Consider the following 26,730-nt stretch of genomic DNA (forward strand, 5'->3'; position numbering starts at 1 on the left):
TTAAATAATAATAAAAAAAGGATAATATAATATCAGAATCGCGTGCATAAAAGTAATCTTATAAACTGATTGGATATATGTGACTTGATCAGTTTATGGAAACTCCCACTCAGAGTTCCTCTTAGCAACAGAATAAACACGCATAAACAACCCCTAACTATAGATTACTTTTTTCTCAGATCTATATACATCAAATGGTTCGTTAATGAATTACTTATATTAGTTGTTATTTCACGAAGTAGTAAAGCGAAAAGTATCATTAAAACATGGTACATCTCGACGAGGTAGATAACCTCATGAATCAAATGATGAAGGTGCCAATTTTTTCACATTCTGAAAAACATCGATTATTGAAAGACGATAATAATGGCTTTCTCAATCCTAATTTAATTATGGACACGAGACATAAAGTAATTCAAGATACATTGTTCAATCCTGATGCGAATTGTTCTGCTTTGACCGAGGCCAAAAGGTAAAATTAATATGACTAACGTTGTACTTACGTCATATCTGTTTTATTTGATTTATATTAATATTTAATTTTGAATTTCTCTTCTACTTATTCTATATCAATAATTAAATTGATTAGATTGTTGAAAGAAGAGGAAATTAAAGAAATGTGCCTGAAGAAGGAACAAACTTTCCTCGAAATGGAATTAAGAAGATTTGAGAACGAACTTCATAAATCCCGCCCAAAATTTCAACATAAATATAGATGCAATAGGAAAAATCTAGCCAATTCAAACGACAAGGATTTCTGGAGTATATCCAATAGAATAAAGATGGACGTTAAAACAATCGATAGATCAAAGGTTGGATTGTATTTTTTATTATTAAATAATATAGAAATATTATTACTATTTAAATAATTATTAATGTAAAGTTATGAAATTATAAAGGTACAAACTTTTGGAAGACGCAAGCAAACGTCTATCGAAGAATTATCTCCGATATTTGAAAATTCTAATACTGATGAAATCAATAGAAATGACGAAAATGTATCTTTCGGAAATATTAAAATAACTATTAAGGATAAAATTAATTTCGATTCGGAGGAAGAACGATTGCAGTTAATGAAAAAATATTTTGAATTTTTAAAAAATAATTCAATGGAAGAACGACGATTTCGAGATATAAAAATAAAAATACAAGAAAATATGGCCTCCAGAAGATTAAAAAGATATTTTCAAAATTGGAGAACTTATATTGAAAATATAAAAAATACTGCAAAAACAAAATTGGAATCGCAAAATGTATCTCACGAACGTAAAATCGAAATTTTCATTAATGAAATTACGGAGAAACAAAAAGAATTAGGAAAAAATTCTAAGTCACAGACAAAAAATAATATATCTTTTAAAAATCTGCAAGAAAGCGAAGATAAAAAAAAATTAACTCGTCAGAAAAAACATTTTGCATTCGAGTCTCTTGTACAAAATCGTTTAAATGCTCAGAAAGTTATAATCGAAAAGCAAAGATCTAAATTGGCTGAACAAAATAGAATTATCGAAGAATTTAAATTGAAACAAATTCAAGAAGAATTACTGAAAATGGATAAGGAAACTATGAATGCTGCTAAAGAAACTTTGATGAATTGTGGTCAAAAAACAAGAAGAACTTTAATTCAATTAATGAGACAAGCTGGTCATAGGTAATTTATCTAATTCTGACATATATATATATATATATATATATATATATATATATAATATTATATTAATTAATATAAAGGATGGTCTATTTACGTAAAGCCACTTAAATATCTCATCAAATTATAATGATATGAAAATACGTTTAGATATCTATGGTAAGATTATGTTACGTATTATAACGTATTATGCCTGAACATATTTTTTAATTAACTATAATATGTAATAAAAAAAATATATAGAGTTGTATGCAAAAAAAAACATCGAAAACTCTAAAAAACAATATTCATGCCGTATGTTGATTCTTTGGTACCATTTGCATTGCGTAAAAAATATTTTTTGCATCACAATTCAATGAAATATTTAGGTGGGCTTAATTAAATACACACACACACACATTATGTGTATATAATATATATTATAAAAAATAATATATAGTTATATATAACATATATATTTATGTTTTGTTTATTAAGAGATAAATCTATGACTACACCACAGCAAGCACCAAATCCACCAAAATTCATTATGAGAATGGAAGCTCGAGCAGAGGCAAGAAAAGAACGATTAAAAAAGGCGAAGGAAATTCGTCGAAAAAAGTTAGAAGAGCAGAAATTAAAAGAAGAAGCAACTAAACGAGACGAAGAAGAGAAAAGAAAAAAGTTATACCAAGAGGTCAGATAATCAAAAATCAAAATATGCTAATAATATTGCATATATTTCTTCGAACAATTTTTTTATTATTTAATATTTTATCATGTACTTTGATAGTTTTTCGATTAAAAAACAAATTATTTTAATTTCAGGCCATGCGAGAAACGAAAAAGCTACGTGAGGAACAAGAAAAATGTCGATTGCAAGAATTGGAGAGATTGAAAAAGTTAAATACAATGGCCAATAAATTCTATTGCAAATATTTATTTCGACATTATATCATAGGATCGTTTAAGAAACTCATAGAAATAAGAAATAACAATATTCAAAAAGCAAATGATCATTATAGACAATATTTATTATTGCAAACTTTTACTGTTTGGAGAAGGAGAACAAAAGAACAGTACGAAGTTAAACTTGAACTTGCTATTTCTTTATATGATAGGAATTTATTATGGTACACGTTTAAAGATTGGACGGATATGGTAAAAGAACAAAATACAAAACATCAAGTTGCCAAAGATTTTTATGATATGAAATTGCAAGAGAAATATTTTCATGCGCTAAGATCAATTGTTAATCAATTAAAATTAGAGTATTTAAAAAATGTACAAATGGCACAGGAATATTATGATAGTAAACTTATGAATAAATATTTTAACAAATGGAGAGATTATCCTATGATAGCTGAAATAGTTAAAGAAAGTGAAAAACAAAGGAACAAGTGGAGAAAAATAGTACAAAAAATAGTTCCTGATTTTGATCCTAAGGAGAGAGGAGTGGCACTAGAGGATTAAAATAATCATGTAATTAATCTAAACACTAAAAATAATATTTATGAACTATCTTATACGTGATGTTTAACATTCTTTTATCATAAAAAATATGCTTACTGCTATACGTTAACGATACGATAGTTTCACAGATAGAATAATCACTTTTATACAATATAAAGTTCAAAGATTTTATATAAATTACATATTTTTGATTTTATATTTCGTTTAAAAAAAGAGATAAGTAATTACCACATAATAAATTTTTTATCACAGTTACAATAAATATTTAAATACTAAACACAGTAATGTCTTGACACAATACTAGAAATTTGATTTATGGCTGGTACACTCATAATATAATATACCATTATCAAGCGTGATATATAAATCCTATAAGTATATCACACGATTTATGACACACACATACATCGAATGTAATATCATTCAATGAGTAAACTTATTTTTCTAAAGTATCATAAAAAAAGACATTGAAAAACACAAGAAAGAAATACAGATAAGTAAATAATATCATTATCAAAGAAGATCTGTTATACTTCAAATATCTAACCTGACAATCATAGTTTTATATAATCATTTTATTCTCTTGACAACAAAATATATTCTGTACAAAGTAAATACAATATCCTAGACTACCTATTATTCGTATCTAAGTTTTGCAACAAAATAACCGTGATACATTTTTTAAAATTCCATGATCATATTGATTTCTAGGTGTTCGTAAACGACGTTCGTTCGATGTTGTTCCAAGATAAATTAGCCATAGATGATGAATTAAATAACAAAATACTACTAGGCCAACAAGCAAACTGTAGACTGCTGAGATGAAGCAGAGAGCGATGCTAAAACAATATGTACATTATATTATATGTATATTGATGAAGAACATGAAGCAAACAGTTGCGTGACATGTTATCAATAAATTTTTTATATTTTCAGAGAGCAAATAAGATATATTCCAATGTTTATGAGTCTCTTGACTATTATCACTATCTTTTGATAATTAAAGTTTGTATTGTAGATCCTCTGTATCTTTCCATTTTAGTTCATTTAGTTTTAATATTATAATGACATATAATTATATATTACAAATTATATTCTATGAAAAGAAGAACTCAAAAAGATATTTCAAGTATGGATTATTTAAACTTATATTTAAAGAATAAACTTTGTTATCATAATATTATAGGATGATTTAAATTATTATAATCAAATATTTATACATACTCTAATTGATGATAAACATCACTGCAGTCATCCGGTAAGAGCACTGTACCAATTAAAATAAAAGGATGGCAAACGCTTGTCATAGTCAGATTAGAGCCATAAATAAAAGCTATTGCTGAAAATAGTAAGCATCCTAAATACCATCGTAAGTTACTAGAACCAATGCAACAGTCCAACCTAAAATTAAACCGATTATAAACAAATTTATTTCTCTGTAAACAAAATTTCAAAATTTTTATATATTTGGACTTACCATTTACAATGATACTCTCTATTAAGTATACATGTTTGACACATTCGGCAGTGATAAGCTTTAGGTGGTGCTCTTCTTCTACAAGTTACACATAACTCTCCGCTTCCTTCTCCAAGCTCTAAACCTTGCTCTGTAGCACCTTCCTGAGCAATACGATCCGCATTCAGTCTTGTCTTAGAGCCGCAACATATGCCTCCGGCAACGCATATTATGAAAAATAAATTCTCGCCTGGTAAAATCTCAAGTAATGGCACAACACTGACTTCAAAAACTATCATTAGCATCAACACGCTCGTAATCGTCCACATGAGAAAAAATTTTGTTCTTAAGAGAAACCTTAAGAAATTATGATGCAAATAATAAACCAGAATTGGTGTAGCAAGAAATATTATGATGGTACAAAGAATTGACTGGGCGGCTATTATTGCCAAAAGAGGTACCGCAAAAAGCGGTATCATAGCATCAACGGATATTTGTTTAGCACCTCCTTTCCATCCACATGGATTTCGCATTCGCTCCCAAACCGCCGTCATAGTTTGTGTGATTGATACAAAACTTCAAGGAACTCCCTCGCATGCGTACGTTTTCTTCCAATTAAAGGTTATGTGTTTCTTCTATTGCGTCAAATTTAAATAAGATCCTAAATTTAAAATTTAACTTTTTTTTTCATGATACATAAAAATATATTTCACGAATAAATTATTAGTAATGCTAATAATTTGTAAATAGTATGATACGATTCTACTGGGAATAATAAGAGAATCGATCGATATGAAAACTATAGGATAAAAGCATTTTGCTTACAACTCTAAAGATACTCGTACCCGTTTATTTTCACTATCATGTATACCACTATCCAAATCTCCAAAAGATAAGACATATTTCTCTTCGTAGTATTATAAATCATAAAGTTCACGATCAAACTAAAACAAACATATTTGTTTTTTCATTAAATTATTTTTTCATAAATTAAAACGCTTGTCCTATAATTTTATATATAACAATCAACCATTTAAATTATCTTGAAATTCGCGGTAAATTTACGGTAAATTTGTGGTAATAAGTAATCCTATGTGATTACCCAATCAGATTCACGATAAAGGAAGAGAGTGAGAGAGAAAGAGAAAGGAAGAATGATGAAGTTGGTTGTTACCGACCGAAGTCATTGAGAGTCGTTGCTAAAGAGTTGACAGGTCGTGAAAATGTTCTTCGTTTTACGGTATTCATATGATTTTTAAGAATCGGTTTATTGTTATATCTATACGCACGAGAAAAATAAAGAACGAAAAAGCGTGAGAAAGAAAGAGAGATATAGAAAGAGAAGCCATCGTTTACTTTAATCCTTCGGTTTGAGATAATTAATTTCGAGCGCCGTAACGGAGATTGGCGTGACATTCGTCGTGATTTTATTACACAGAAATCGCGGGTGCAGTGGCGGGAACGTAACGTAAGTTTAAAATTCACGTAATACGAGTACTATAGCCTTTTAAAAAAAGCATTCGAAAAAAGAATACGGAAAGAAATAATCGTTATATCCTTAATTATTCGGATTTTTTTATGTTTGGCAGATAATCTCAGAAGGTCAACTCGTTATCGTGCATTGATTTGTTGTTTATCGTATAACTTACGATTTGTGACAAACTTTTTGAAGATAATCTAATTACGTTATATGTATGTTATATGCGTATATATGCGTGTATATATATATATATATATATACGCATACATACGTGAGCATGAGTAAAAGAGTAAAAGAGAGAGAGAGGGAGAGAGAGAGAGAAAGGCGGTTCGAAAGGGTGGGGAGAAAAACAAGGGAATGAAAAGTTCTCGAACGGCGCGAAATTATTTGTTGATCGTAAACAAATTCAAGACCAATAATAGACGTAATTTTAGAAACTTTCGTATCGTTAATTTTATATCGAAACATTCACATGATTAGCCCTTTTTTATCTGATACCAACCGAAGAATAACGTAAGATTTTTGATCCGTTAATAATCCTTGCCATAAGAAGAAATATTAAAAAGAATTAGTTAGAATGACATGACCTTTTCTTTTGAAACTTTGAGGAATATCAAGAAATTGTATATAGTACATATTATGCAGTAATGATATTGATTATAATTGTAAATAACTGAATTTTTGTTTGTATTGTCCTTTATAATATATCGAACGAATAACTTATTAATTTATATATATATATATATATATATATATATATAACGTAAACTTATTAATCGTTATATATATATGTATATATGTATATATCCTTTGTATGACAAAAACTATTCCTGTTTTGATGTCTGAATTGAAAGCCTCTATTTTGTCTCTATCTTCACTGCCTAGGAAAATTACTAAATGTAAATCTCTTCTTTCCCAATATATATTTGGTCTCCCTACACTCGATACACTCATAAATCTTTCCTGGTATTATTATCATTTTCACGAGTTTGCCTTTTTCCTTGTTATTATCTATAAAAGAATGATTCGTTTTTCACTGATTCTGCGCCTCTTGTTATCATTTCGCGAGGTTAATTAAAGAACAACAGTAGGGTAATACACCATTAAGATATTTCTTCACCATAATAACGAGTCCACTGTACACATCGAAGATTAATTGATGCTCCTCCATCCGGTGTGTATGTATATGTGCATGCATACGTGCGTGTCTATGTGCGTATATACTAACGTTTTCGATCATTTGCACGTGTTACTTTGCGTTATCACTCTTTACAATTTTTTTTGTTTATCTACTTCGCGTCAACCATTTTGCACAATGATGGAGACAATAATCTCAGCAGGAGGTTATAAGTAGTATTAGTATTAATCATTCGTTGAAATCTCTGGAAATCTCTCTACGTATCAATTTTAAATAATTAATTGTAAAAAAGGAAATCATATGATTTATCTTAAGTATATTCATGAAAAAGATCGTAATAAAAGATAAATGTAAACAAAGGATAACGACAACAATTTGATGATTAATATCGTTTTATTTAAATCGAATTTTGAAGAGATAACGATCGTAACGAAGTCATCGATTTAATTATTCGTTTTTTTTTTTTAATAAAGGTCACAACCACATTTACCCAACGTTGAATGGTCACTCGGTTTATACTAAAAATGATTGTAATCAGTCAAGAAAATTCTGCATTAATTAATAACTCTAGGTGAACGTAATATAACTTGATATTTTAACTTGATAAAAACCAGAAACGTTTTTTTTTTGTCCTGAGACTTATGTATACTTATAAATTTGTTCTATATTAATTTGATATAATTTAAATAAAAAGATCAATCAAATTTGCATGATAGAACTAATTATCAGTTGTTACGCTCCGCGTAGAAACTTTGCCATAAAGCGATAGAGTTAATTGCGATTAATTACACGAGATAGCTTAATCGTAGTGAATTTTAACTGGGATAAAAATAGCCGACGTATTTCTACTTTTTTATTTTATTATTTTCTATGATTCTTGTACGAGAACTCTGACTTCAATAGAATCGTAAAACGTGAAAACCGTCAAGAAAACATTCCATAGCCCGATCAAAGTAACATTAGTATCATATTGCGTTATCGGGTTTTCGAGGGTGAATGCATGTAATCGTTTTTCCTTATCATTTATTTCTATGTATGCCTCTTCTCTCTCTTTTATTTTTGATAATTCGACATGGTGAGACGCGGGAGACAAATGTGAATCATAAGTTTTCTTCATAGGAGGACGTCGATTGGAATAGCCTTTGGTCTGCGGGAGGCTCGTCCGTATCCACCTCTATCTTCAGCCCCACCCCCACCTCTACCCCTACCTCGATCACCATCTCCTGCTACTTTCTTCAGCCGTTCGTCGTCTTAACAACAGTTCACATGACGATCCTGAAGAGAAGGGTCGCAACAGAACATTCTAAACGGAATTCCAACTTTGTCGGTCATGCAAACGTATTAAATTATACCTTAGAAAACATAATTAGACTACGTGAAAATTGAAATAACATATCAGTGAGATAGGTTTTTTTGATTAATTATATATATTCTCATCGAATTGATTTCATTCAGTTTTATCGTTTATATTATGTGAATTATTGTCCTTTTTTTGTCCGTCTGTTTGTAGAATACGATCAAGGAGTGACGTAGAAAGTATTATAATCTCATTTAAAAGATCACTCTAGAAGTATATCATAGTGTATAAATTCAACTGATAAATATAATCACATGCTTGGTATTTTTGCATTGACATAAGAAGAAGAGTTGTCTGGTAGAATACATAAGCTTCTGTTTAGTCAATTGTTTTGGTCTTATATAAAAGTATCTCGACGTTGAAAACTTTGTAAGAGTTTTTATTACTATTAGGGCGATCAGGAGGAAGCATAAGAAAAAGATAGAAAAGCAAAAAAAAGGAATATAAATTTGCAGCGAAAAAGACAACGATTGTCGGGTTTGCTAATGTTGTATCAGAAGGTCGACGGAGCTCGAAAAGATCATAAATCAAAAGTGCCACGATAGCAAAGAGGTCGTGGACCGGGGTCGTTTGATGGTCGAATGTTGAGTTCATTAACAGTAGAGATCGGTCTTCCTTACCGAAAGTTACTTGATATTCAAGCCTAAAAATTGATCAATTATGATCACAGATATTGTTTGATTCGTTTGACCAACTGTTACTGATTGTTTCATTCAACGACGAGGAATCTTTTGATATCGAGGACCTGTTCGATGTCAATTTTTTCTCCATACGGCTTTCAAAGAGGACGAGGAAGATCTATACATGGAAGACAGAGAAACGAATCCTCTTCGACTCGTTCTCGAAGACAAAAAAGCGGACAATCGTATATTTTGGATGCTGATAAAGAAGATGCAACGTTTTATAGTATGGGAGTAAGTCAGTTGACAAAATGTATTAAAGGTCTTTATATAGACCTAAGTCATCATGTCATCTATCAGTAGATTTTAATCATTTTCCAAGTGTTCTGATTGTTAATACAAAATAGAAATCCCTAATGAACATCGTTTTTTTTGTGTGTGCCAAGAAAAGATCTTTCTTCTTTCTCTTTCTTTCTTTCTATTTCTCTCATTTCCTCTGTTCGATCGACTTAACGAGTTATAGGTATACAGTAGCTTTCAGGCTTCCCCTGAAAGGCTGGAAACTTGTCCGACAGAGTTCAGATGGGGAAGGGGTATTACGTAAGCTGTGGTAGATCGGCTAATCACTCACACGTACGTAAATATCTATGTAAGTGTATGTAAGTGAAGAGAAGCTTTATAGAGAGTCGTGAAACTCTGTTAAACTTGGAAAAGACGTCGTTGATACAACGTTTTCTCACTTTATCTTTCTGCAAGAATTCGTATTACATCGTGGATTCCATTATCTTTTCAGGTTGACGTCAATCAATCCGAGGCTGCAGCTCAAGAAGAGATTTTGGAAGAAGATCCGAATTTGCAGGAGCTCGCTGCTTGTGATTCCTACGATGTGAGTAGCTTCGAAGATGATGGAAGATTAAAAACCGTTGAGTCTGAAGGCGAAGACGACGACGAACACCATCACGAACACTTAGGAATGTCTTCAGGTTCTTCGGATAAATTACAAATACTTTGGGATCATTTCATTCACGCTGAACCACTAAGTTACGAGGTATAGTTCTAACAACCGTAATATTTGTAATATTTTATTATTTTAACATTCTACATACATTATTGTTTCAATATAGAGAATTATGCCAGTTTACTGCATAATTATGCAAATAATAATTTTTTTCAATGATTATTATATCTCGAATAATTTTATTTTTCATAATGAATATTTACGACGATTATGTTTTTTTATATGTTTATATGTTTTATATCATCGATTATTTGCATATAACCAATTGAATCTTTCATAATCAATCGGTTAATCAAGTTATTTCACTTTTTTATGTATGTTGTGTATAGACTTTATACGCTTTAAAAAAAAATATATCTTTTAAAATAATTCTATTTTATAAATATTATTATAATGCTGAATGTTAATGAGAAGCCACGAAACTTCAAATACGTTTTATTTAACAACCAAGATAAATAACGTCTATCTCCTTTTTCTATTTATTATTTTGTAGTCTCATTAGCATACAATAAATGAGTGTCGCTTGTGCGCCTTGTTAGGTTTTCCTTTACTGTCATTTACGATTAATATACCTTCGCTAGTTTCTACCACGCACGATTTCGCAACAACTTTGTCATTGATTCTTTCACGGCTATGTCCCATCTTGTTATCGCTCAAAGATGACCTATAAATTGCATACACTTTATCTGTCGATATTATGTCACTTGGCACTTGGAAAACATAAATAATTAAACCTTTTTTATATGCTATTAGATTAATGATGTGCGATCTTTATTTTGCACTGGGCTAAATTTGAAATTTTAATATTTCGTATGGGCTGAAACGCAGTATTATAATAAATATTTAATTATTAATAATTATTTAATACAGAATAAATATTTAATATAATAATCAGTAAAATTTTTATTTTTTTATTTATGGAATGGTATTTGTTATTTTCGATATAGATTTATTTGACTAGGCCTTTTATTAATATTGCTTTTCAATATTGGGAGATACATTTGAAACTGCAATTCTAATAAAATTTTTTAAGATGACCTTATTTTTTTTTCTTTTTGTTCAAATTTTTGCATTATAGCTGATAAAGTGCAACATTTTACAGGTAAGTAATTTGAGGATCGTTGATTATTTATCAATATACCAGAGGAATTAATCATTGTAACCTGGGATAATCTCATTAAATATAGATGTTAAAAATTAATCACGTTTTTTTTTCTTTTATTTTTTTTCTTTTTCAATACTTATGATTATATTCGTGTCATTACATTAATTATTATGCATGTTTATGAATTTTTATGAGCGAATTAAAGCAATCTGTGTTGGTAATATATATCCGTTCACTGAAGTCCGATATTTGTGATAAGTTACGATCTGTGTTCATTTAAGAAAAGAAGCCTACGTGACCACATACATGCTACGGAGAAATGTAAACCGTTTGTTATTTACGTTCAGTGCATACTGGTTCTTTCCATCTTGAGTCATGTTTATGTATCAATGATATATTGTAAAAGTAATTAATTCTGATTTTATATACTCACTGTTTACTAAACGCAACGATGTACACAAGTAATAATATCAATATCTATAACTCTGTCTTTAAATTAATTATTAAAAGTCACGAGCATAATTCTTTCTCTTTATTGCACCGAACGATTTATAGCAAAATGTTTAATGGTTTTATTATTTTATTATTTTTTTTTTTAATTAAAATAATTATTTTATCTCTTGTTTTTTATGGGGTAATTATCATGATTTACAAAAATTAGTAAAGGAATTTCTTTTACTTCTCGTAAAAATTAATAAAAATATCAGCAATTTGTTATTGATTTATAATATTTTCTTTTTTTTTTTTTTTTTTAGTTCAGATGAAAAATATGCAATTATTAATAATAATTAATCATTGATATTATATTTTTAGAAATCATCTTGGCTCGACATATTTTTGGCAGAATTACTTGCTCAAGTGAAGGAAGGCAGAGACGTGAAAGATGCCGTTTCCTTTTGGTAATTATAACGATTGAGAAAATATTATTGCAATTCTATTGTATAATGATACGTATATAAAAATCATAGTGTGTACGTATCTTGAAAAATCAATAATATATAAAAAAGAAAGAATTATTTAGAGGCTAACAAGATAGTATGCATTTCTGTGGATTAGTAATGGTGAAACATGTATTTTTACCGAACGTTGTCTAATAGTTACCGCAGTATGAAAATATGATCTCATCCTTGCGGTCATACTGTTACCGTGAGATATTGAATGTATAAAGAGTTGAATGTATATGCACATTACTTTTTCTTGATATTTTATCGAACTTATTTACTAGATTACTTTAGTTTGTCGTATACAAAAAAATAAAAATTAAACAAATTATTTTTTATTTTAACAAGTAATTCGTCACTTGCATTGATCTTTGATGATTGAAAAGCGCAATATTAGAAAAAAAAGAACAAGATTAGTAGATATATTATTGAGGCATCACAAAGAAAAAGTTCGAACAATCTATTATGATTAACTCCGATCTTTTGATATCGGCACATTTGCAACACATTTTACACTTTTGTTTCTTCGAATTTCGAAGGAATGACTGTCGTAAGAAATATCTAAATAAATAAATATGAAGAAAGGAATAAGTTAATAATCTTATCAATACGATAAGTTTAAAGATAAAACCGATAAGAAGATATTCTATAAAAGAAAATCTGATATAACATCGGATATTTTATTTCAGTTCAGTCGGTGGTGGTGGAGTATCTACACTCGTGGCATGCGAATTGCTTTCGGACGTACATGAACTCTGTGCGAAAAAAAGTGAAGGCGGTGAATTGGTCGGCTTGAGAAGATATTTAGCTCGAGATCGTGGCTGGCGTTGTTTAGCAGTCTTGCATTTGTTGGGTGTACGTGGATTATCGTGTGGTCGTGAGCTTGTTGCACTGTTAGTAGCATTATATCCAGTCGCTCTTCAAGAAGATAATTCTTCAGATAAGTCGAAAGAATCGTCTATTCGCAATCCCTACGTTAAGCTTCATTGTAACGACGACTCAGTCGATACGGTGATCATAGTGCCTCACGCCAAGCGAAGAAACATCAAGTCGATAAGTCGCTGCGTTAAAAATTACGAAGGCAATGCAAGGATATCAAGAAAAAAAAGTAGTAACCGTAAGCAAGGTATCGGCATTAGAATGGCATCGTACAATAATAAACAAAAATCTTTGGGAACCAAAACAAAACGTAACACGACGAAAAGCGAGAGCAGCGAGTCGGAATTTCTGACGGATGGTATCGATCAGGCACGTTCATTGACCCTAAAAATACGTTTAAATCCGATGGATTTTGAATACTTCACGTCAGTAGTCAGAAGTGACGAGGAACAGAAATGGCAGGCTGCTCTTTACGAGTTACCTGCACGACCAGCGAAGAAAATTCCTTTGGATTATATAGATGAGAGAATCAAGGAAGTCTTGAATGCAACGATGAATAATTTCGAGACTAGTTTCTTGATCATACAATTGCTTCAAGGATTAAGGGACTATGATACACCTGCCGAACAAACGCCAGCCGTGCAAGTGTTAAAATTTGCTTTGGATACTATTTGGTCTCTACAATTTGGTATCGATGGAACTGGTCTCACTAGGATCGAATGCGCTACTTTAAAGGCCGCTGCTGCGAGATTGATGTTAATAGCTTTGGAACGTGTTCTCCGAGCTGATGAACCTACCACTGCTGTAATACACAATGGATTGTTACCTATGACTCTCAGATTACTCGAAGATGCTTGCACCAAATCAATCGGCAGTGATCTTTCACCGGACGAAGGCTCTTTACTTCAAGAATTTATCTTTGCAACCATGTACGGTATCATAACTTTTCTCTATTGCCTGTTACATCAGCGAAGTGCAAATGTTGATAATCTATCAGACTTTTTTGAACTTTTTCGACTGTTTGCCGAAAGCCAAGACGGTAAACTCATCGAGAAAACCATCTTGGCGATCGTTAGTTTACCAAGTGCTGATCCAACAAGATCTGTCGTACGTGCAAAAAAAATCATTGATATGATCGGTGCCCTAACGAGTGGGCTAAAAAGGGTTCGACGAGATATCGCACACATGAGCCTATGTCACAGAAACAAACACAAATTTTGTGTAGATAACATTCAATCGCATCATCATTCCGATGTTCTTGGATTACCTTACACTGAATCAATCGTTGGTGTCTCGATCCTCGAACAAGCTTGTTGTGTGTCCTCACTTTTCATGACTCTAACTAATCTTTTGAAGGAATCTTATGCCTGTGTACCAGAGTTACGAATCAGATTATTAAAAGTGACGACGGCTGCTGGTACCTGTTGTTGTTTTTCACCAAAAATCCTTCTCTCAAGTATTGTCACTTTCCTAAAGAAACGTGATTACTCAACTTACAATCCAGCCGTTATTCTTCTCGAACGTACTCTCTTCAAAGAACTCGGTGCTTATCCGGTGATTAATAATTGTGAAACTTGCAACAAGCCATCTAATTATTCTTGGGAATTTTTGGAAATGTATAAGGAATTGCTAACACCTGATGATCCAAAACTATCGTATATCGTAATTGCACACTTGCTGAAAGTAACGCCAACTTCAAAATTTCAAGTTAGGCAGGAACTTCTCGTTCGTGTTTTTTATCCAACATTTTTGAAAGCCAAAACTTATTATAATAATGATAAGGAATGCGTCGCTGCTAAATTTCTTATTCTTTCTTGCCTGTCCTTAATGTCAAATCTGATAGGAAACATACAAATGTGGGAAAAATTTATAGAGATGGATGGATTAAAAGAAGTATTGGTTTTATTACCGGATGTAACGTTTACTAGAAGTGTTTATATTCTTCTAGAAGTGGCGGTGATCATGGAAATTTGGAATTCGAATTGCCATGAAGCTGATACTCTCGGAGAAACCGAAGAGATAGCATTGAAATCTTTGTTTAAATTTCTCGAAAATGAGACGAGCGATTTGTTGAACATATTAGAGGAACTTGAAAAAAACCAATTAAAGGAAAATCCAGAAAAATCATGGGAAAATGAAAATGCTTATGGACCTACAAAAGTAAATGTGGAAAGTGAAGAAATAGAAATAATTGTACAATCGAAAAACTCTTCTCTTGAAGTTCTTGAAATGGATAATCAATCTTGCATAAATGAAAATGTTCAATCAAAGTTAAAAAATAATTCAGAAACGATGATTATATTAGAAACATCGGACATAGCGTCAATAATCACTGGTAAAGAAATTAATTTACAGAAAGCAAGTGCAGTATGGAGAGCCACAGCTGGAGTCGCATTATGCAGTCCTAATTTTCGTCTAGAACTATCTTCACATCCAATAGCTAATGAAGCTTTAAAATTATTTAGATCATTAGCTATTAATGTTGCTACTGATAACATACATGGTAAGTTTGAAAAAAAATCTTACTACTAATTTCTTAGATATACTTTTACTTTCAGATACTAATAAATCAGCGTATAAGCTGTTTGAAGCTTTAATTACTTGCTGCTTAACATGCTCGTTGTGTAAGTATATTTTTATCTTTATATAAGTTAGATGAATCATCATACGTACGTTGTATAATTTGATCTGGCATTCTTCGGCAACATACAGCTGTGGATTATAATTCAGATGCTTTATAAAATTGTTTGGCGTGAAAACAGTTTAGGGTTCATGCTTTACTGATAAACATTTTTGAAACCACGTTATCACAAATAGATCGTTGAGCAATATTTGTAATTTCATTCGTTATATTTGAACTATTTTTTAATTATTGTAAATTAAGAATTTTGTTATTAATATTATATATAATAAATTACATGGTATCAGGTGGCTGTGACGTAGCGATGGAGTTGAGAAAAGTATTAATGCAAACGGGAGTTAGACTTGGTCATGGAATAGCAACCATTATTGAAGCTTTGCTTAAAGTTTCCATGTTAAAACCTGCTCATGAACAAACTATTCCACAACAGCCTCGTGCTAGAGTAAGTTTTAATGATTAACACAAATTTAATTCTTTGATAATTGCTAGGCAAACATTTATTTAAAAAATAAATGTCATTTATGCTTTAGTTACCTACTATGAATTTGGATACTTTGCCAGATTGTGGTGCTGAAGATAGTAGCACCGGAGAATATGTAACTGCTGATGATGGTTATGAAGCAGATATTGAAATACCAGGAAAAAGTTGTCATTCTAATGTAACAAAAAAGAGTGGCTCTATAGGACCAGTTGTTGAACCACGAGGTCATGCAAATGCACATCCAGCTTTATGTACATTAGCAATAGATTTGCTTATTCATTTCAGTAAGCAGTGAGTATATATGAATTCGATTAAATTTGAATGAAAGTTCAGACATACCTTTTGAATCGTTTTCTGTAAATGAATTATTATTTGTAGAGATTTAGATGCTGAAAGAAGATCTATAGTGACTAATGGATTAAGAAAATTAGCAATTACGTGCAGAGAAAGCGTTTCAAGTTGCGCTGCTCTTGCGGGATCTGGTGTAATTACAAAAATGTTAAATGGATTCAAGGACATATTCACTAGCAATGATACTCAGTATCAAGGTACATTTTCACTTTTTTGAAGAATTTTGTTTAACCCTTGCTGAATTCTTCTGGCGCAATCAATCCGCGTAAATGCTTTCGATCGTTTCGATCAATTGAATACGCAAGGCGCAACTACTTAAATAATACAAGCATTAATTAATTATTTTATTCAAAACATTAAAATGTAAACCATATCTTAGTTTGAAATTATCTCAAACGCGAGTGAGATCGAAAACATTGAAAAAATTGATATATGGACGCACATATGCTTCCATAATCCATAGCGATCGCTTTCGCTAAACGCATATATACGTCCATAACATTCAAAGAGTTAAAAAACATAATTTAAAATAATTATATATATGTGCGCATTTCAGATTTGCAACATGCTGCATTAGAAGTATTCACTCTTCTTGCAACACAAGCAATTTCATCCACGGAATTAGACACATATTTATCTTTTTTCAAAGTTAAAAAACCTCCAATGTCTTTACTATTAGAACCATTGTATCATCTGGTTATAACAGCTCGACCCCAACCGAATTTTATCCTATCGTTTCCTGTCGAATGTGATACACAAAAGATACTGAAATCTCAACCAGATGAAAATAAATCTCTTGAAAAAGCTGAAAGTTTAGTAAATAATTTTAAAAAGAAACATTTAAGTATGGGAATTTGTAGCCCCTGGTCTGTACATGCAACATGTTTGCCAATTGGTCCTGAACTTACGTGGTCAGTATGGTTGCTTGGTTGTTCTGCTTCCATGTGGTTACGAGTGGAAAGAGGATTTCCTTTTAATAATAGAGGAACGATTATGAGCACAGCACCATTACTTAATACCAATAGCGAAAGCCTGTCTGATTGGGGTATCCTTTCAGATAATTGGAGTAGAGAAGGTTGGTAAAATACTACATGTATATTAATTGTATATTTAAATGGTGTAGGTGTGTTATTTTTAATGTAGAGCTGTGGCATGTGATATAGTAGTAAGTTGAGTATGTTGTTGCATGCATTTTCAAAATCATCTTGAAAAGGCCGAAAAACATTTGATCTTTTCTTGGGAACACCAGCAGTAGCAGGTTCATCATCACCACCCACACCAGCTAGCATTATACATTTGATGTCAATTGGAATGGAATATTTGGTATTAGAAATATGGCTCGATTTTAGATCAGGTAAATTACACTTATTGACTATTATGTTATTTTTCAGCTTTTATAATTTATTTTCTTTTCTTTTTTCAGATAAGTTAATTTTGCGATTAACTCGGCCAGACGATAAAACAAATCGAACCGTTTCTGAGACTTCCATAAGTGGCATCCTTCCTTCAGGACGTTGGCAGCACTTAGTTATAAATTTCAAAGATACAATTTTGAATAAACGTAGTGCTGTCATAGATGTTGTTATTTGGATAGATGGTTGGAAAGAAATTAATGCCCAATTACCCTTTGATGGCATTTTAGTAAGAAAACCAGGCACTACATGTATTTTACTCGGTCAGATCGGATCAACCAGTATTGGTGCTTGGTATCTCGGGAATTTAATGGTTTTTAGGTAAATATTTATTTGCTTTTATAATATAATACATTATTAAAATTTTAACGTACAAATGTTATACTCAGATATCCAGTTTTTACCAAAGAAAGAGCTTTATATCTTGCCAGTCTCGGACCAAATTTTACGAATCTTGCAGATTGTATTTTAAATATGGCAAAGCCTGATTTTGCACCTTTAATTACATCTGGAGCATTAAATGATGTTCGTGAAGTAAAATTTGGTTAGTTTATTTATAATATTTTATAGTGTTTCAATTACAAAAAGATTATTTACTATTATAGCTAGAATAATTAATAATTCTTATTAATATAGAAGGAGGTAAATTCGATACGAGTAGACGAAAGTCTTATGGTGGTACCTATTTAAGACGTGCAGTTGAAACGAAAGTATTAGAAAATAAAATTGATTGGGAATCAGTCATGGATGCTACCAACTCACAATTAGGAGAGTTGCAAGATGCTTTGCTTTTAAGTTATGAAGCTCAAAATCCTAACATCGTTCATTTGTATCCTCAAGCTATAGCTAATCCTGGTAAATATATTATTATATATATATACAGATTATTTTATTAGAAGTTTTACCTTCCGTACTATTCGTTATTCAAAAAAATGATTCAAGCAGAATTTATTCTTTTTCAAGAGGGGATAATTTTATGATGGTCACAAATCTTGTCTAAATGGACGTGATTGTTTCTGAAATTTCAAGGAAATCTTTGTTGTTAATGTTACGTTTTGTCGTTAAATATAACTATAAATTATTATTTAGATAAATGTGTAACCAATTCTATAACGAATTCATCGACCTATATAATATATTGCTCATTCAAGGTTATTTATTATCATTAAAAACTTATCTTCGTTATATCAATATTTGGTTTATTTGAATACTTCATCAATTCGGTCGTAAACATGAATCTCATTCTTCTTGAAACAAAGTAAGTTCTGCTTCTAAAAAATTTTTTTAAATAACGAATAGTGCTAAGGATATAGTCGTGACAATCTATAAAAATAAAATGTATTATATAAGAAAATATCTTTTTATATTTTGTTTAAATGTCTTATATTTATTTATAGCAGTTGTAAGAAACTTGTTTCCTGGTCACCCTGGATTTAGAGTCGTATCTGCTCCTGAACATAGAGTATCTCAACAGCCACCATTATCAATAGCACCTATTTTGACAACTTGTTTAGAATGCCAACAATATAGAGGTCTTATACCCGCAGCAAGTTTAATGGGTGGTGTTCCAATATTTCTATTTCTTTTTGCAAGAGTAAGTATACATTTTTGTTAACTCGTTTAAATGTATTTGGTGTTATTTTTCCAAACATTTGTTGGATTGTCTTTATTTATATTTCACGTAGGTAGTAGAGTTGAATTCTACCGAAGAGGAGCAAGCATTAGCGTTTTCAATAGTCCTACATTTAACACGAAGCGATTCAGAATTATTAAATCAATATCGTGCCGAAGGCGGTACATCATTACTTTTACGAGTTTTAGAATCACCACACTGCCACGCAGGTAGACATATGTTAAAAGCAATGTTAGATGCAGCTTGTGATAGTTCAATACTGATCAAAGATATCGGTAGCGGTAATCCTTCCATTTCACAAAATTGTGAAGCTGTGATTACTGATCCTGAACTCGTGAAAGGTGCTTTAACTGCTTGGAGAACATGGGCAAAATCAGACACATTAAATTTATTGTTACAAGCAATATTACTTTTGTTAAGGGATCAACATTCTCAGCGTGAATTCAATGCCTTTCAATTAAATAGAGTTGGAATTGTGGATACTATATTAATGCTGTGCAAGGTCAGTTAATTGATTCTAAACATTTTTATGGTATAAACGTTAAGTAATGATATATATATATATATAATTTTTTATATATACAGGAACATTTCATGTATGAAGATTTAGGTGCAATATTAGAACCTTCCATAGGAAGTGTAGTGGTAGAATTAATCCGAGCACTAATGGGAGCTCCACCAGAATTTGAACACTTAGTTGCTATCACTGATTACTTGGTTCTTGTTCATCAAGCTTCAGAGACTTATATAACACATTCTAAACATAATATTTATTTTTTGTTACCTCCTTTGACTGAAGGAAAAGTTAATATCCGAAAATATTTAACAGTAACAAGTAGTTCTTCCGAAGAATCTATAGGAATATTGGAGAATAGCAAGTTGAACAAAGCTTTAACAAATGTACAGGTAATTTAAATAAATGTATACAATTCTGAATATAGACATAGCAAAGAGATGATGCAAATGATCAAGAATTTTAATAAAATATTCTCCTGGCTTTTTTTCTATTATTATAGATACAAAAAAGTAAAACAATTAAAAGGAAAGAACGTAGAAATGATCAATCTAAAGATACTAGTGCTGGAGAAGACTCTGGAATTGCAGCTAGTGATGGCTCAAATTTACAAACTAATGTAATATATAAAATAATTGAAATAATCGATATCAATAGATCGTTTAACAACGATTTAAATATTCTGATAATTATTTTCAGGAAAAACAATCGACATACATAGATGAAAGAAAAGCTTGTCAAGGTCTAGTCTGTGAAGGTTTATTATTATTGTTAAGAGATGCTATAAGAGTATTACCTGATAGTCAAGTTGGCCCTGTATTGAAACATGTCTTACGTGCAGAGGTTTTGTTAGTCCTAGCTAATAATCCTGACGCAAGAGTTCGTACAGCATTAATAAAGGTTATACAAACGTACCTCCAACGAGCTAGCGATGAAGAAGTGAATAAGTTTATAAAGCAAAAATATTTTTTGCATTTAGCAAACCAAATATCGCTTTATCCAGGAAGTGAGTCTCTCATTAATGCTTTAGAAAATCTTGCTTTAAGAGGACCAACATTAGCAGCAATGCCACCATTAATGGCAATGATCGCAAAAACTGCTGCTATAGAATCGAATATAGCACATCCTATAATATCATTTATAACAGATATTATAGCAAAGGTATAGCATATATAATTAAATAAAAATATATTTCATTTCATTGCGAATTTAAATATATTTAAAAAGAATATATTAATCTGTTATAGAATTCAAATGCTTTAAGAATGATCTTAGAGCAAGGCCTTATAGAATGCTTGGTGCAAGCCTTAGTTGCTACAGCACATAAAGGTAACTCAACATCATTGAACCATGACATCCATGTATTACTTGTGGCAATTGCTACTAAGTTATTAGAATCTCCAGGAAATCATCAAATGCAAGCTGTATTAGAATTACATCTTATATTAAATCATATGGAACTTAAGGAAATGTCTGAATGTAACAAATGCACTATGTGTATACCTGTTATCAGAGATGCACAAGTTGCACTATTTGATGGTGAACTTGATGCATTAACAGCAAAAATTTCAACACATTCTGGATTTAGATTACGTAGTACAGCTTCTTATCTTGCTTCGGCATCTTATTTAACAACAGGTTAATATTTATATATAATTTTTAGGTTTAGTTAACTTTATTTATATGTTAACAAAAAATTATGTATTTGTACATATTTATTTTAGTTCTTACTACATCGAGCGAACAGAGCGATCATGGTTCTCGATCGTCCAGTTATGGAAGTTTACATGGAACTTCTATTTCTGTCGTAAGAGAAACAGGAAAGGGAGAATTGTACGATCGTTTCCGTATGGTTTTGACTCGAGCTGTTGAATTTGTAACTGCTGCCGATGAGTCACCATCAGGGAATGAATTACAATTAACCAGACGATTATTTTCGATTCTTTTACATGGATTATGCGATCCATTAGAAAGAAAAAATCATTGGAGTAGTGCATGGTTTACTAAACCTGCTTTAAGAAAATATACAGCAAAACTTATGGTATGGTTACTTGGGCCACATCAAAGTAGTAATACTAGAATTTATGCAGTAAGATCTTTAATGGAAGAACCAAAGGCTCATGAAATTTTGTTATCACTTCTTGAGGTCCATCCGCAGGTAATACAACGTATTAATTCATAAATTAAAATCTACAAGTAAAAGATAAAAATATCTATTTAATATTACATATTTAATAAATATTAGGTAGAACAAAGATTCACTGTCTTCTTTTGGGATTTATTACAAAGAGATGAAATGTCGAGTGCGGATGCTAGAATGTGTGCTGAATTTAGAGAAGCTCTTCGTATATGGGATCTTGCAAAGAGTATTGAACAAGCATCTCCAGGAATATGGAATGAAGAATTAGCTTTATTACGACGTGAATTAATGAGGGACAGAGATATATGGATTGATGCAAATCTTCCAGCAATATATAGGTACTTGATTATATTATTTTTATACTTTTTTGCAATTTGGATTTGGATTGATTTTTTAAATCGTTTTATATGTTAGAATCAGTAATAGATTTGATGGATTAGCTAAACAGTTAACTGACAGCGCGATGACTATAACTCGTACTGTAGTAGAAGAGCAAAATCGAGAACGCAAAGTATTAATGGAACGATTAAAACACGCAAGAGCCATGGAAGCTCAGTCGGTCGAAAAATGGAGAGATTTGGCTAAACGACTAACGCATGAAAGAGCACTGTGGCATTTTCCAGAAAGTTATCCATGTAGTTGGGAATTAGATCCAACAGAAGGACCTGCCAGAGTTCGAATTCGCTTACAAAGATGTCATTTGGATATCGATGAAAGATTTTTTTTGGCAGAACATAAGGACAAATTAGGTTTGTTTATCAAATATATAAAAACTATTTATTTTTAAATTATATACCTTTCAATCTATCTATTTTAATAATTTTATTTTTAATAATATTTATAGGAGTATCTAAAATCGAAGCACCTTTGTCATATTTATTTTCAATGAGCCGGCAAGATATTAATGCGTCAACTTTAATCGAGCGTTTACATACCAGTGAAAGAATACGTAAAATGTCTCAAGCCAAAGTTGTTACTCCAAGAGCAGAATTAGCAGGCGAAGTATTAATTGGAGAAACGTGTCTCTATTTCGTTCCTGATAATCCTGACGTACCATTGCATACAGATGTGAGTACAAAATTTTGTCTCAAAAAAAAATGCATTATCATTTGTATAATTTAAATATTTATTTTAGATAGCCTTAGGAGGTTTGGATTTAGCCATGGCTGGTGGTACAGCCTGGCGATTAGAAGATATTCGTGAATTACATAAAAGAAGATACCAATTACAAGAAAGAGCTATTGAAATATTTCTTATCACTGGGAGAACCTATTTATTAGCATTTAATTCTTCCAAGGTATTTATTTATTAAAATATTCTGAGTAAATTGATATTTGGAACTAAGATTAATATTTTGCAGGAAAGAGATGAATTTGCAACAGAATTATCTACTTGTAATTTACCAAGACGTATTCCTGGTGATGATTTAGGAGAAGCAATTGCATTATGGAGAAGTGGCGCATTAACAAATTGGGAATATATAACTTGTTTAAATAAACTTGCTGGACGTTCTTACAATGATCTCATGCAATATCCTGTATTTCCATTCGTGTTATCAGATTATATTAATGATAAAATTGATCTAAATAATCCAAAAATTTATCGGCAAGTTATAAATATAGATTTCAATCTTGGTTGGAAAAATAATGATAAATAATTCGATAATAAATAAACATTTTTACAGAAATTTTAAACGACCTATGGCTGTGCAAGATAAAAAGAATGAACAACATTATATAAATAATTATAATGTAAGTATTTAATTAAATATATATATATTATAATAATAAAATGATGTAAATATATTAATTAAATGTTTCTTTTAGTATCTAAAACAAGCTCTGTCGGAAGGCTTAAATTTAATTGCTTTGAATCAAGAGCCATTCCATTATGGATCTCATTATAGTAACTCAGGCACAGTTTTACACTTTTTAGTAAGACTACCGCCCTTTACCAGCATGTTTTTATGTTATCAAGGTATTTTATAAATCACATACATAATAATTCAAAATTATTGAATAATAATTAAAAATTTTTTTGATAGATGATAACTTTGACATTCCTGATAGAACATTTCATGCATTGGCAACTACATGGAGATTAACTAGTTGCGATTCAACCACTGATGTTAAAGAATTAATACCAGAATTTTTCTATCTACCAGAATTTTTATTAAACTTCGAAGGTAAAGAAATTACGAATCATTTATGTTAGTATTTTTATTCAATACAATGTTATAATTTTATAGGATTCAATTTTGGTGTACGACAAAATGGTAACAGAGTCGGCGATGTCGAATTACCTAAATGGTGTGGTGGCGATGCTCGGTTATTCATATTAGCGCATAGAGCTGCACTCGAAGCAGACTTAGTAAGAGAAGTTTTACCGTACTGGATTGATCTCGTGTTTGGTTTTAGACAAACAGGACGACCAGCAGTCGAAGCAATTAACGTTTTTCATCCAGCGGTGAGTTATGTTAATAAAAATAAATAATATCAAATAATTACAAATTTTAATCATATAACCATTATGTTTTATATTGGATAGACATATTATGGATTTAATGTAGAACAAATAGCCGATCCTTTAGAACGTCAAGCATGGGAAACAATGGTTAGGACATATGGACAAACACCAGCACAGTTATTTAGAAATTCACATCCATTACCTATTCAAAATCTTGGTACAGTAGTGGCTTCTACCTTGATACCACAAGTTATCGAAGGTGTTGAAGGTAATTTTATTTATATTAATCATTTTATTTTAATAATAAAACTGTTATGTTTATCTGTTTTATTTACTTTTGTAGGTATAAAATGGGGAAATTATGTAGGAGCACCAGGAAATGAGCCTGTACTTTGCTGGAAACATAAACACAGAACTTTATTATCTTATCTTATTCCTTTAGCAACAGGCGATGTTTTTGGATTACCTAATTGTACAACACTTCTGATAGGATATGCTAAAGAAAAAGGTCAGATAATAATTGTTATGATTTGTACTTTTAAAAGTCGTAATAATTTTCGTATTAACAACATTATTATATTTGTAGGTACTAGTATGTTTAGTGGAATGTCTGTTCTTGGTGCTGCATTAGCATCATGGGGTGGAAATGATGGAATAGCAAGACTGAAATGTAAAAAAGAACAACCTCCTAAACCATTAACGAAATCTTCTGGTCTTGATCCTGTAAGTACATCAAAGAAGGATAATCTTTTAAGTTAAATTTATTTAAGTATTTATGTTCTTTCAGATCACAATCTTAGCATCTGCTCCCGATTGTGGCCAATTATGGACTGGTTATTTATCTGGTAAAATAACAGTGCACACATATAATATTGGAACTAGCGGAAAAATAGAATTTAGCTCGATTCCAGCCTCTGTACTTTTAGCTCATAGAAATAGAGTAACTGCAATTTCGTTGTCAAGGGTATTTAGTATTGCAGTTTCTGGAGATGGAAATGGTGTTATTGTTATTTGGGATTTAAATAGGTATGTATTCTGATTAAATGCATGTAATAAAAGGATTTAACAATAGTAGAATAATTCAATTATTTGTTATTACAGTTTATCATATATAAGATCAATTGTCTGTGATTACAAATATTCCATCCATCTATTATCCATCAGTGAAACGCTTGGAGATATAGCAGTAACATATGAAATATTTAATAAGGCTGACAAAAAGGACTTGGCAGTTCGATCTGAATTACGAGTTTATACTATAAATGCCAGAAGCGTAGGTTCTGTTTTATCTAAATCTCGAATAACAGCTCTATGTTATAGTAATGCACCTGAAGGAGTTTCTGTTAACGTCGTTGCAACTGGATTGGATAATGGAGTAATAAGGTATATCATATTAACGTATTCTATAATTATATGTTGGAAAAATATTTTAATCGTTTATATATCTAGATTATGGAGTAGTTGGGACTTACGATTAGTTCGAGAAATTATAAATACTGCAAAAGGATGTGGAGCTATAATTGCCATAGTTTGGGCTTTGGACCAGCATCATTTATATGCAGCTACAGAAGATTGTACAGTTTTGATATGGGAAGGTTCAAAACGCTTGAGCAATGGAACTCCGAAATTTGTAAATTTAACATCACTTTGAAATAAGTAAAATATATATATATATATAAATGTAATCTTACAAATAATCTTACGAATAAATTTTTTACTTTTAATAGTACATATAATTGATGTTATTTCATCGTGAATAATCATTATTAATGTAAAAAAATTAAGTGCCTACAATTAATGATTATTCAACATTGCAAAGTATTTCAGGTGTATTATTTACAGTATGAAAGAACATCGAGTATTTTAAAACATTCATCTATTTTGAATAATGTTATATCTTATATATAATCAAAGACATTTGAAGAGAATGAACAATATACTAAAGTATTATTCTACAAAATGTTTTATAAATGATACTCAATAATTTTAGTGATAAAT

General features: G+C 30.8%; 3 protein-coding genes and 1 long non-coding RNA gene across 13 annotated transcripts; 2 read left to right on the forward strand and 2 right to left on the reverse strand.

The window, feature by feature from the left end:
- The first annotated feature begins 266 nt into the window (after nucleotides 1–266).
- LOC118447708 (uncharacterized) lies at nucleotides 267–3,221 on the forward strand. Its single transcript, XM_035879980.2, has 5 exons — nucleotides 267–472; nucleotides 590–812; nucleotides 900–1,651; nucleotides 2,126–2,324; nucleotides 2,456–3,221. Exons 1-5 carry the CDS (start codon nucleotides 267–269, stop codon nucleotides 3,098–3,100), a joined length of 2,025 nt encoding a protein of 674 aa, XP_035735873.2. The 3' UTR covers nucleotides 3,101–3,221.
- Nucleotides 3,126–6,767, reverse strand: GABPI (zinc finger DHHC-type palmitoyltransferase GABPI). 5 transcript variants are annotated; one of them, XM_035879986.2, is made up of 5 exons: nucleotides 6,539–6,767; nucleotides 5,402–5,500; nucleotides 4,578–5,191; nucleotides 4,325–4,501; nucleotides 3,126–3,939 (listed from the first exon to the last, which is right to left on the reverse strand). In XM_035879986.2, exons 3-5 carry the CDS (start codon nucleotides 5,108–5,110, stop codon nucleotides 3,747–3,749), a joined length of 903 nt encoding a protein of 300 aa, XP_035735879.1. In that variant the 5' UTR covers nucleotides 5,111–5,191; nucleotides 5,402–5,500; nucleotides 6,539–6,767; the 3' UTR covers nucleotides 3,126–3,746. The 5 variants fall into 5 exon arrangements, with proteins under 5 accessions (XP_035735879.1, XP_035735875.1, XP_035735877.1 ...); XM_035879982.2 differs by having other exon boundaries at nucleotides 4,578–5,217; XM_035879984.2 differs by having other exon boundaries at nucleotides 4,578–5,217; nucleotides 5,382–5,500.
- Nucleotides 5,749–26,730, forward strand: mv (lysosomal-trafficking regulator mauve). Of its 6 annotated transcripts, none has more exons than XM_085662681.1 (35): nucleotides 5,749–6,024; nucleotides 9,945–10,199; nucleotides 12,088–12,173; nucleotides 12,905–15,597; nucleotides 15,653–15,718; nucleotides 16,023–16,177; nucleotides 16,266–16,507; nucleotides 16,595–16,764; nucleotides 17,124–17,642; nucleotides 17,781–17,921; nucleotides 17,991–18,300; nucleotides 18,369–18,523; nucleotides 18,616–18,834; nucleotides 19,377–19,573; nucleotides 19,665–20,114; nucleotides 20,198–20,518; nucleotides 20,629–20,745; nucleotides 20,826–21,287; nucleotides 21,374–21,764; nucleotides 21,851–22,284; nucleotides 22,372–22,604; nucleotides 22,681–23,015; nucleotides 23,111–23,334; nucleotides 23,402–23,563; nucleotides 23,627–23,871; nucleotides 23,951–24,017; nucleotides 24,093–24,243; nucleotides 24,311–24,451; nucleotides 24,515–24,732; nucleotides 24,814–25,000; nucleotides 25,076–25,240; nucleotides 25,319–25,455; nucleotides 25,520–25,758; nucleotides 25,834–26,115; nucleotides 26,182–26,729. In XM_085662681.1, the coding sequence occupies exons 2-35, from the start codon at nucleotides 10,125–10,127 to the stop codon at nucleotides 26,381–26,383; spliced, it is 10,191 nt and encodes a 3,396-aa protein (XP_085518807.1). In that variant the 5' UTR covers nucleotides 5,749–6,024; nucleotides 9,945–10,124; the 3' UTR covers nucleotides 26,384–26,729. The 6 variants fall into 6 exon arrangements, with proteins under 6 accessions (XP_085518807.1, XP_085518793.1, XP_035735867.2 ...); XM_085662667.1 differs by lacking the exon at nucleotides 5,749–6,024 and adding an exon at nucleotides 8,574–9,445 and having other exon boundaries at nucleotides 19,380–19,573; nucleotides 26,182–26,730; XM_035879974.2 differs by lacking the exon at nucleotides 5,749–6,024 and adding an exon at nucleotides 8,575–9,445 and having other exon boundaries at nucleotides 26,182–26,730.
- On the reverse strand, nucleotides 10,494–15,863 carry LOC146873321 (uncharacterized). The gene is made up of 2 exons (XR_014983289.1): nucleotides 15,768–15,863; nucleotides 10,494–10,833 (listed from the first exon to the last, which is right to left on the reverse strand). It is a non-coding gene; the product is annotated as an uncharacterized LOC146873321 (long non-coding RNA).

This window comes from Vespa mandarinia, chromosome 1, assembly GCF_050613455.1.
Source record: "Vespa mandarinia isolate Hongniang chromosome 1, ASM5061345v1, whole genome shotgun sequence".
Lineage (NCBI taxonomy): Eukaryota > Metazoa > Arthropoda > Insecta > Hymenoptera > Vespidae > Vespa > Vespa mandarinia.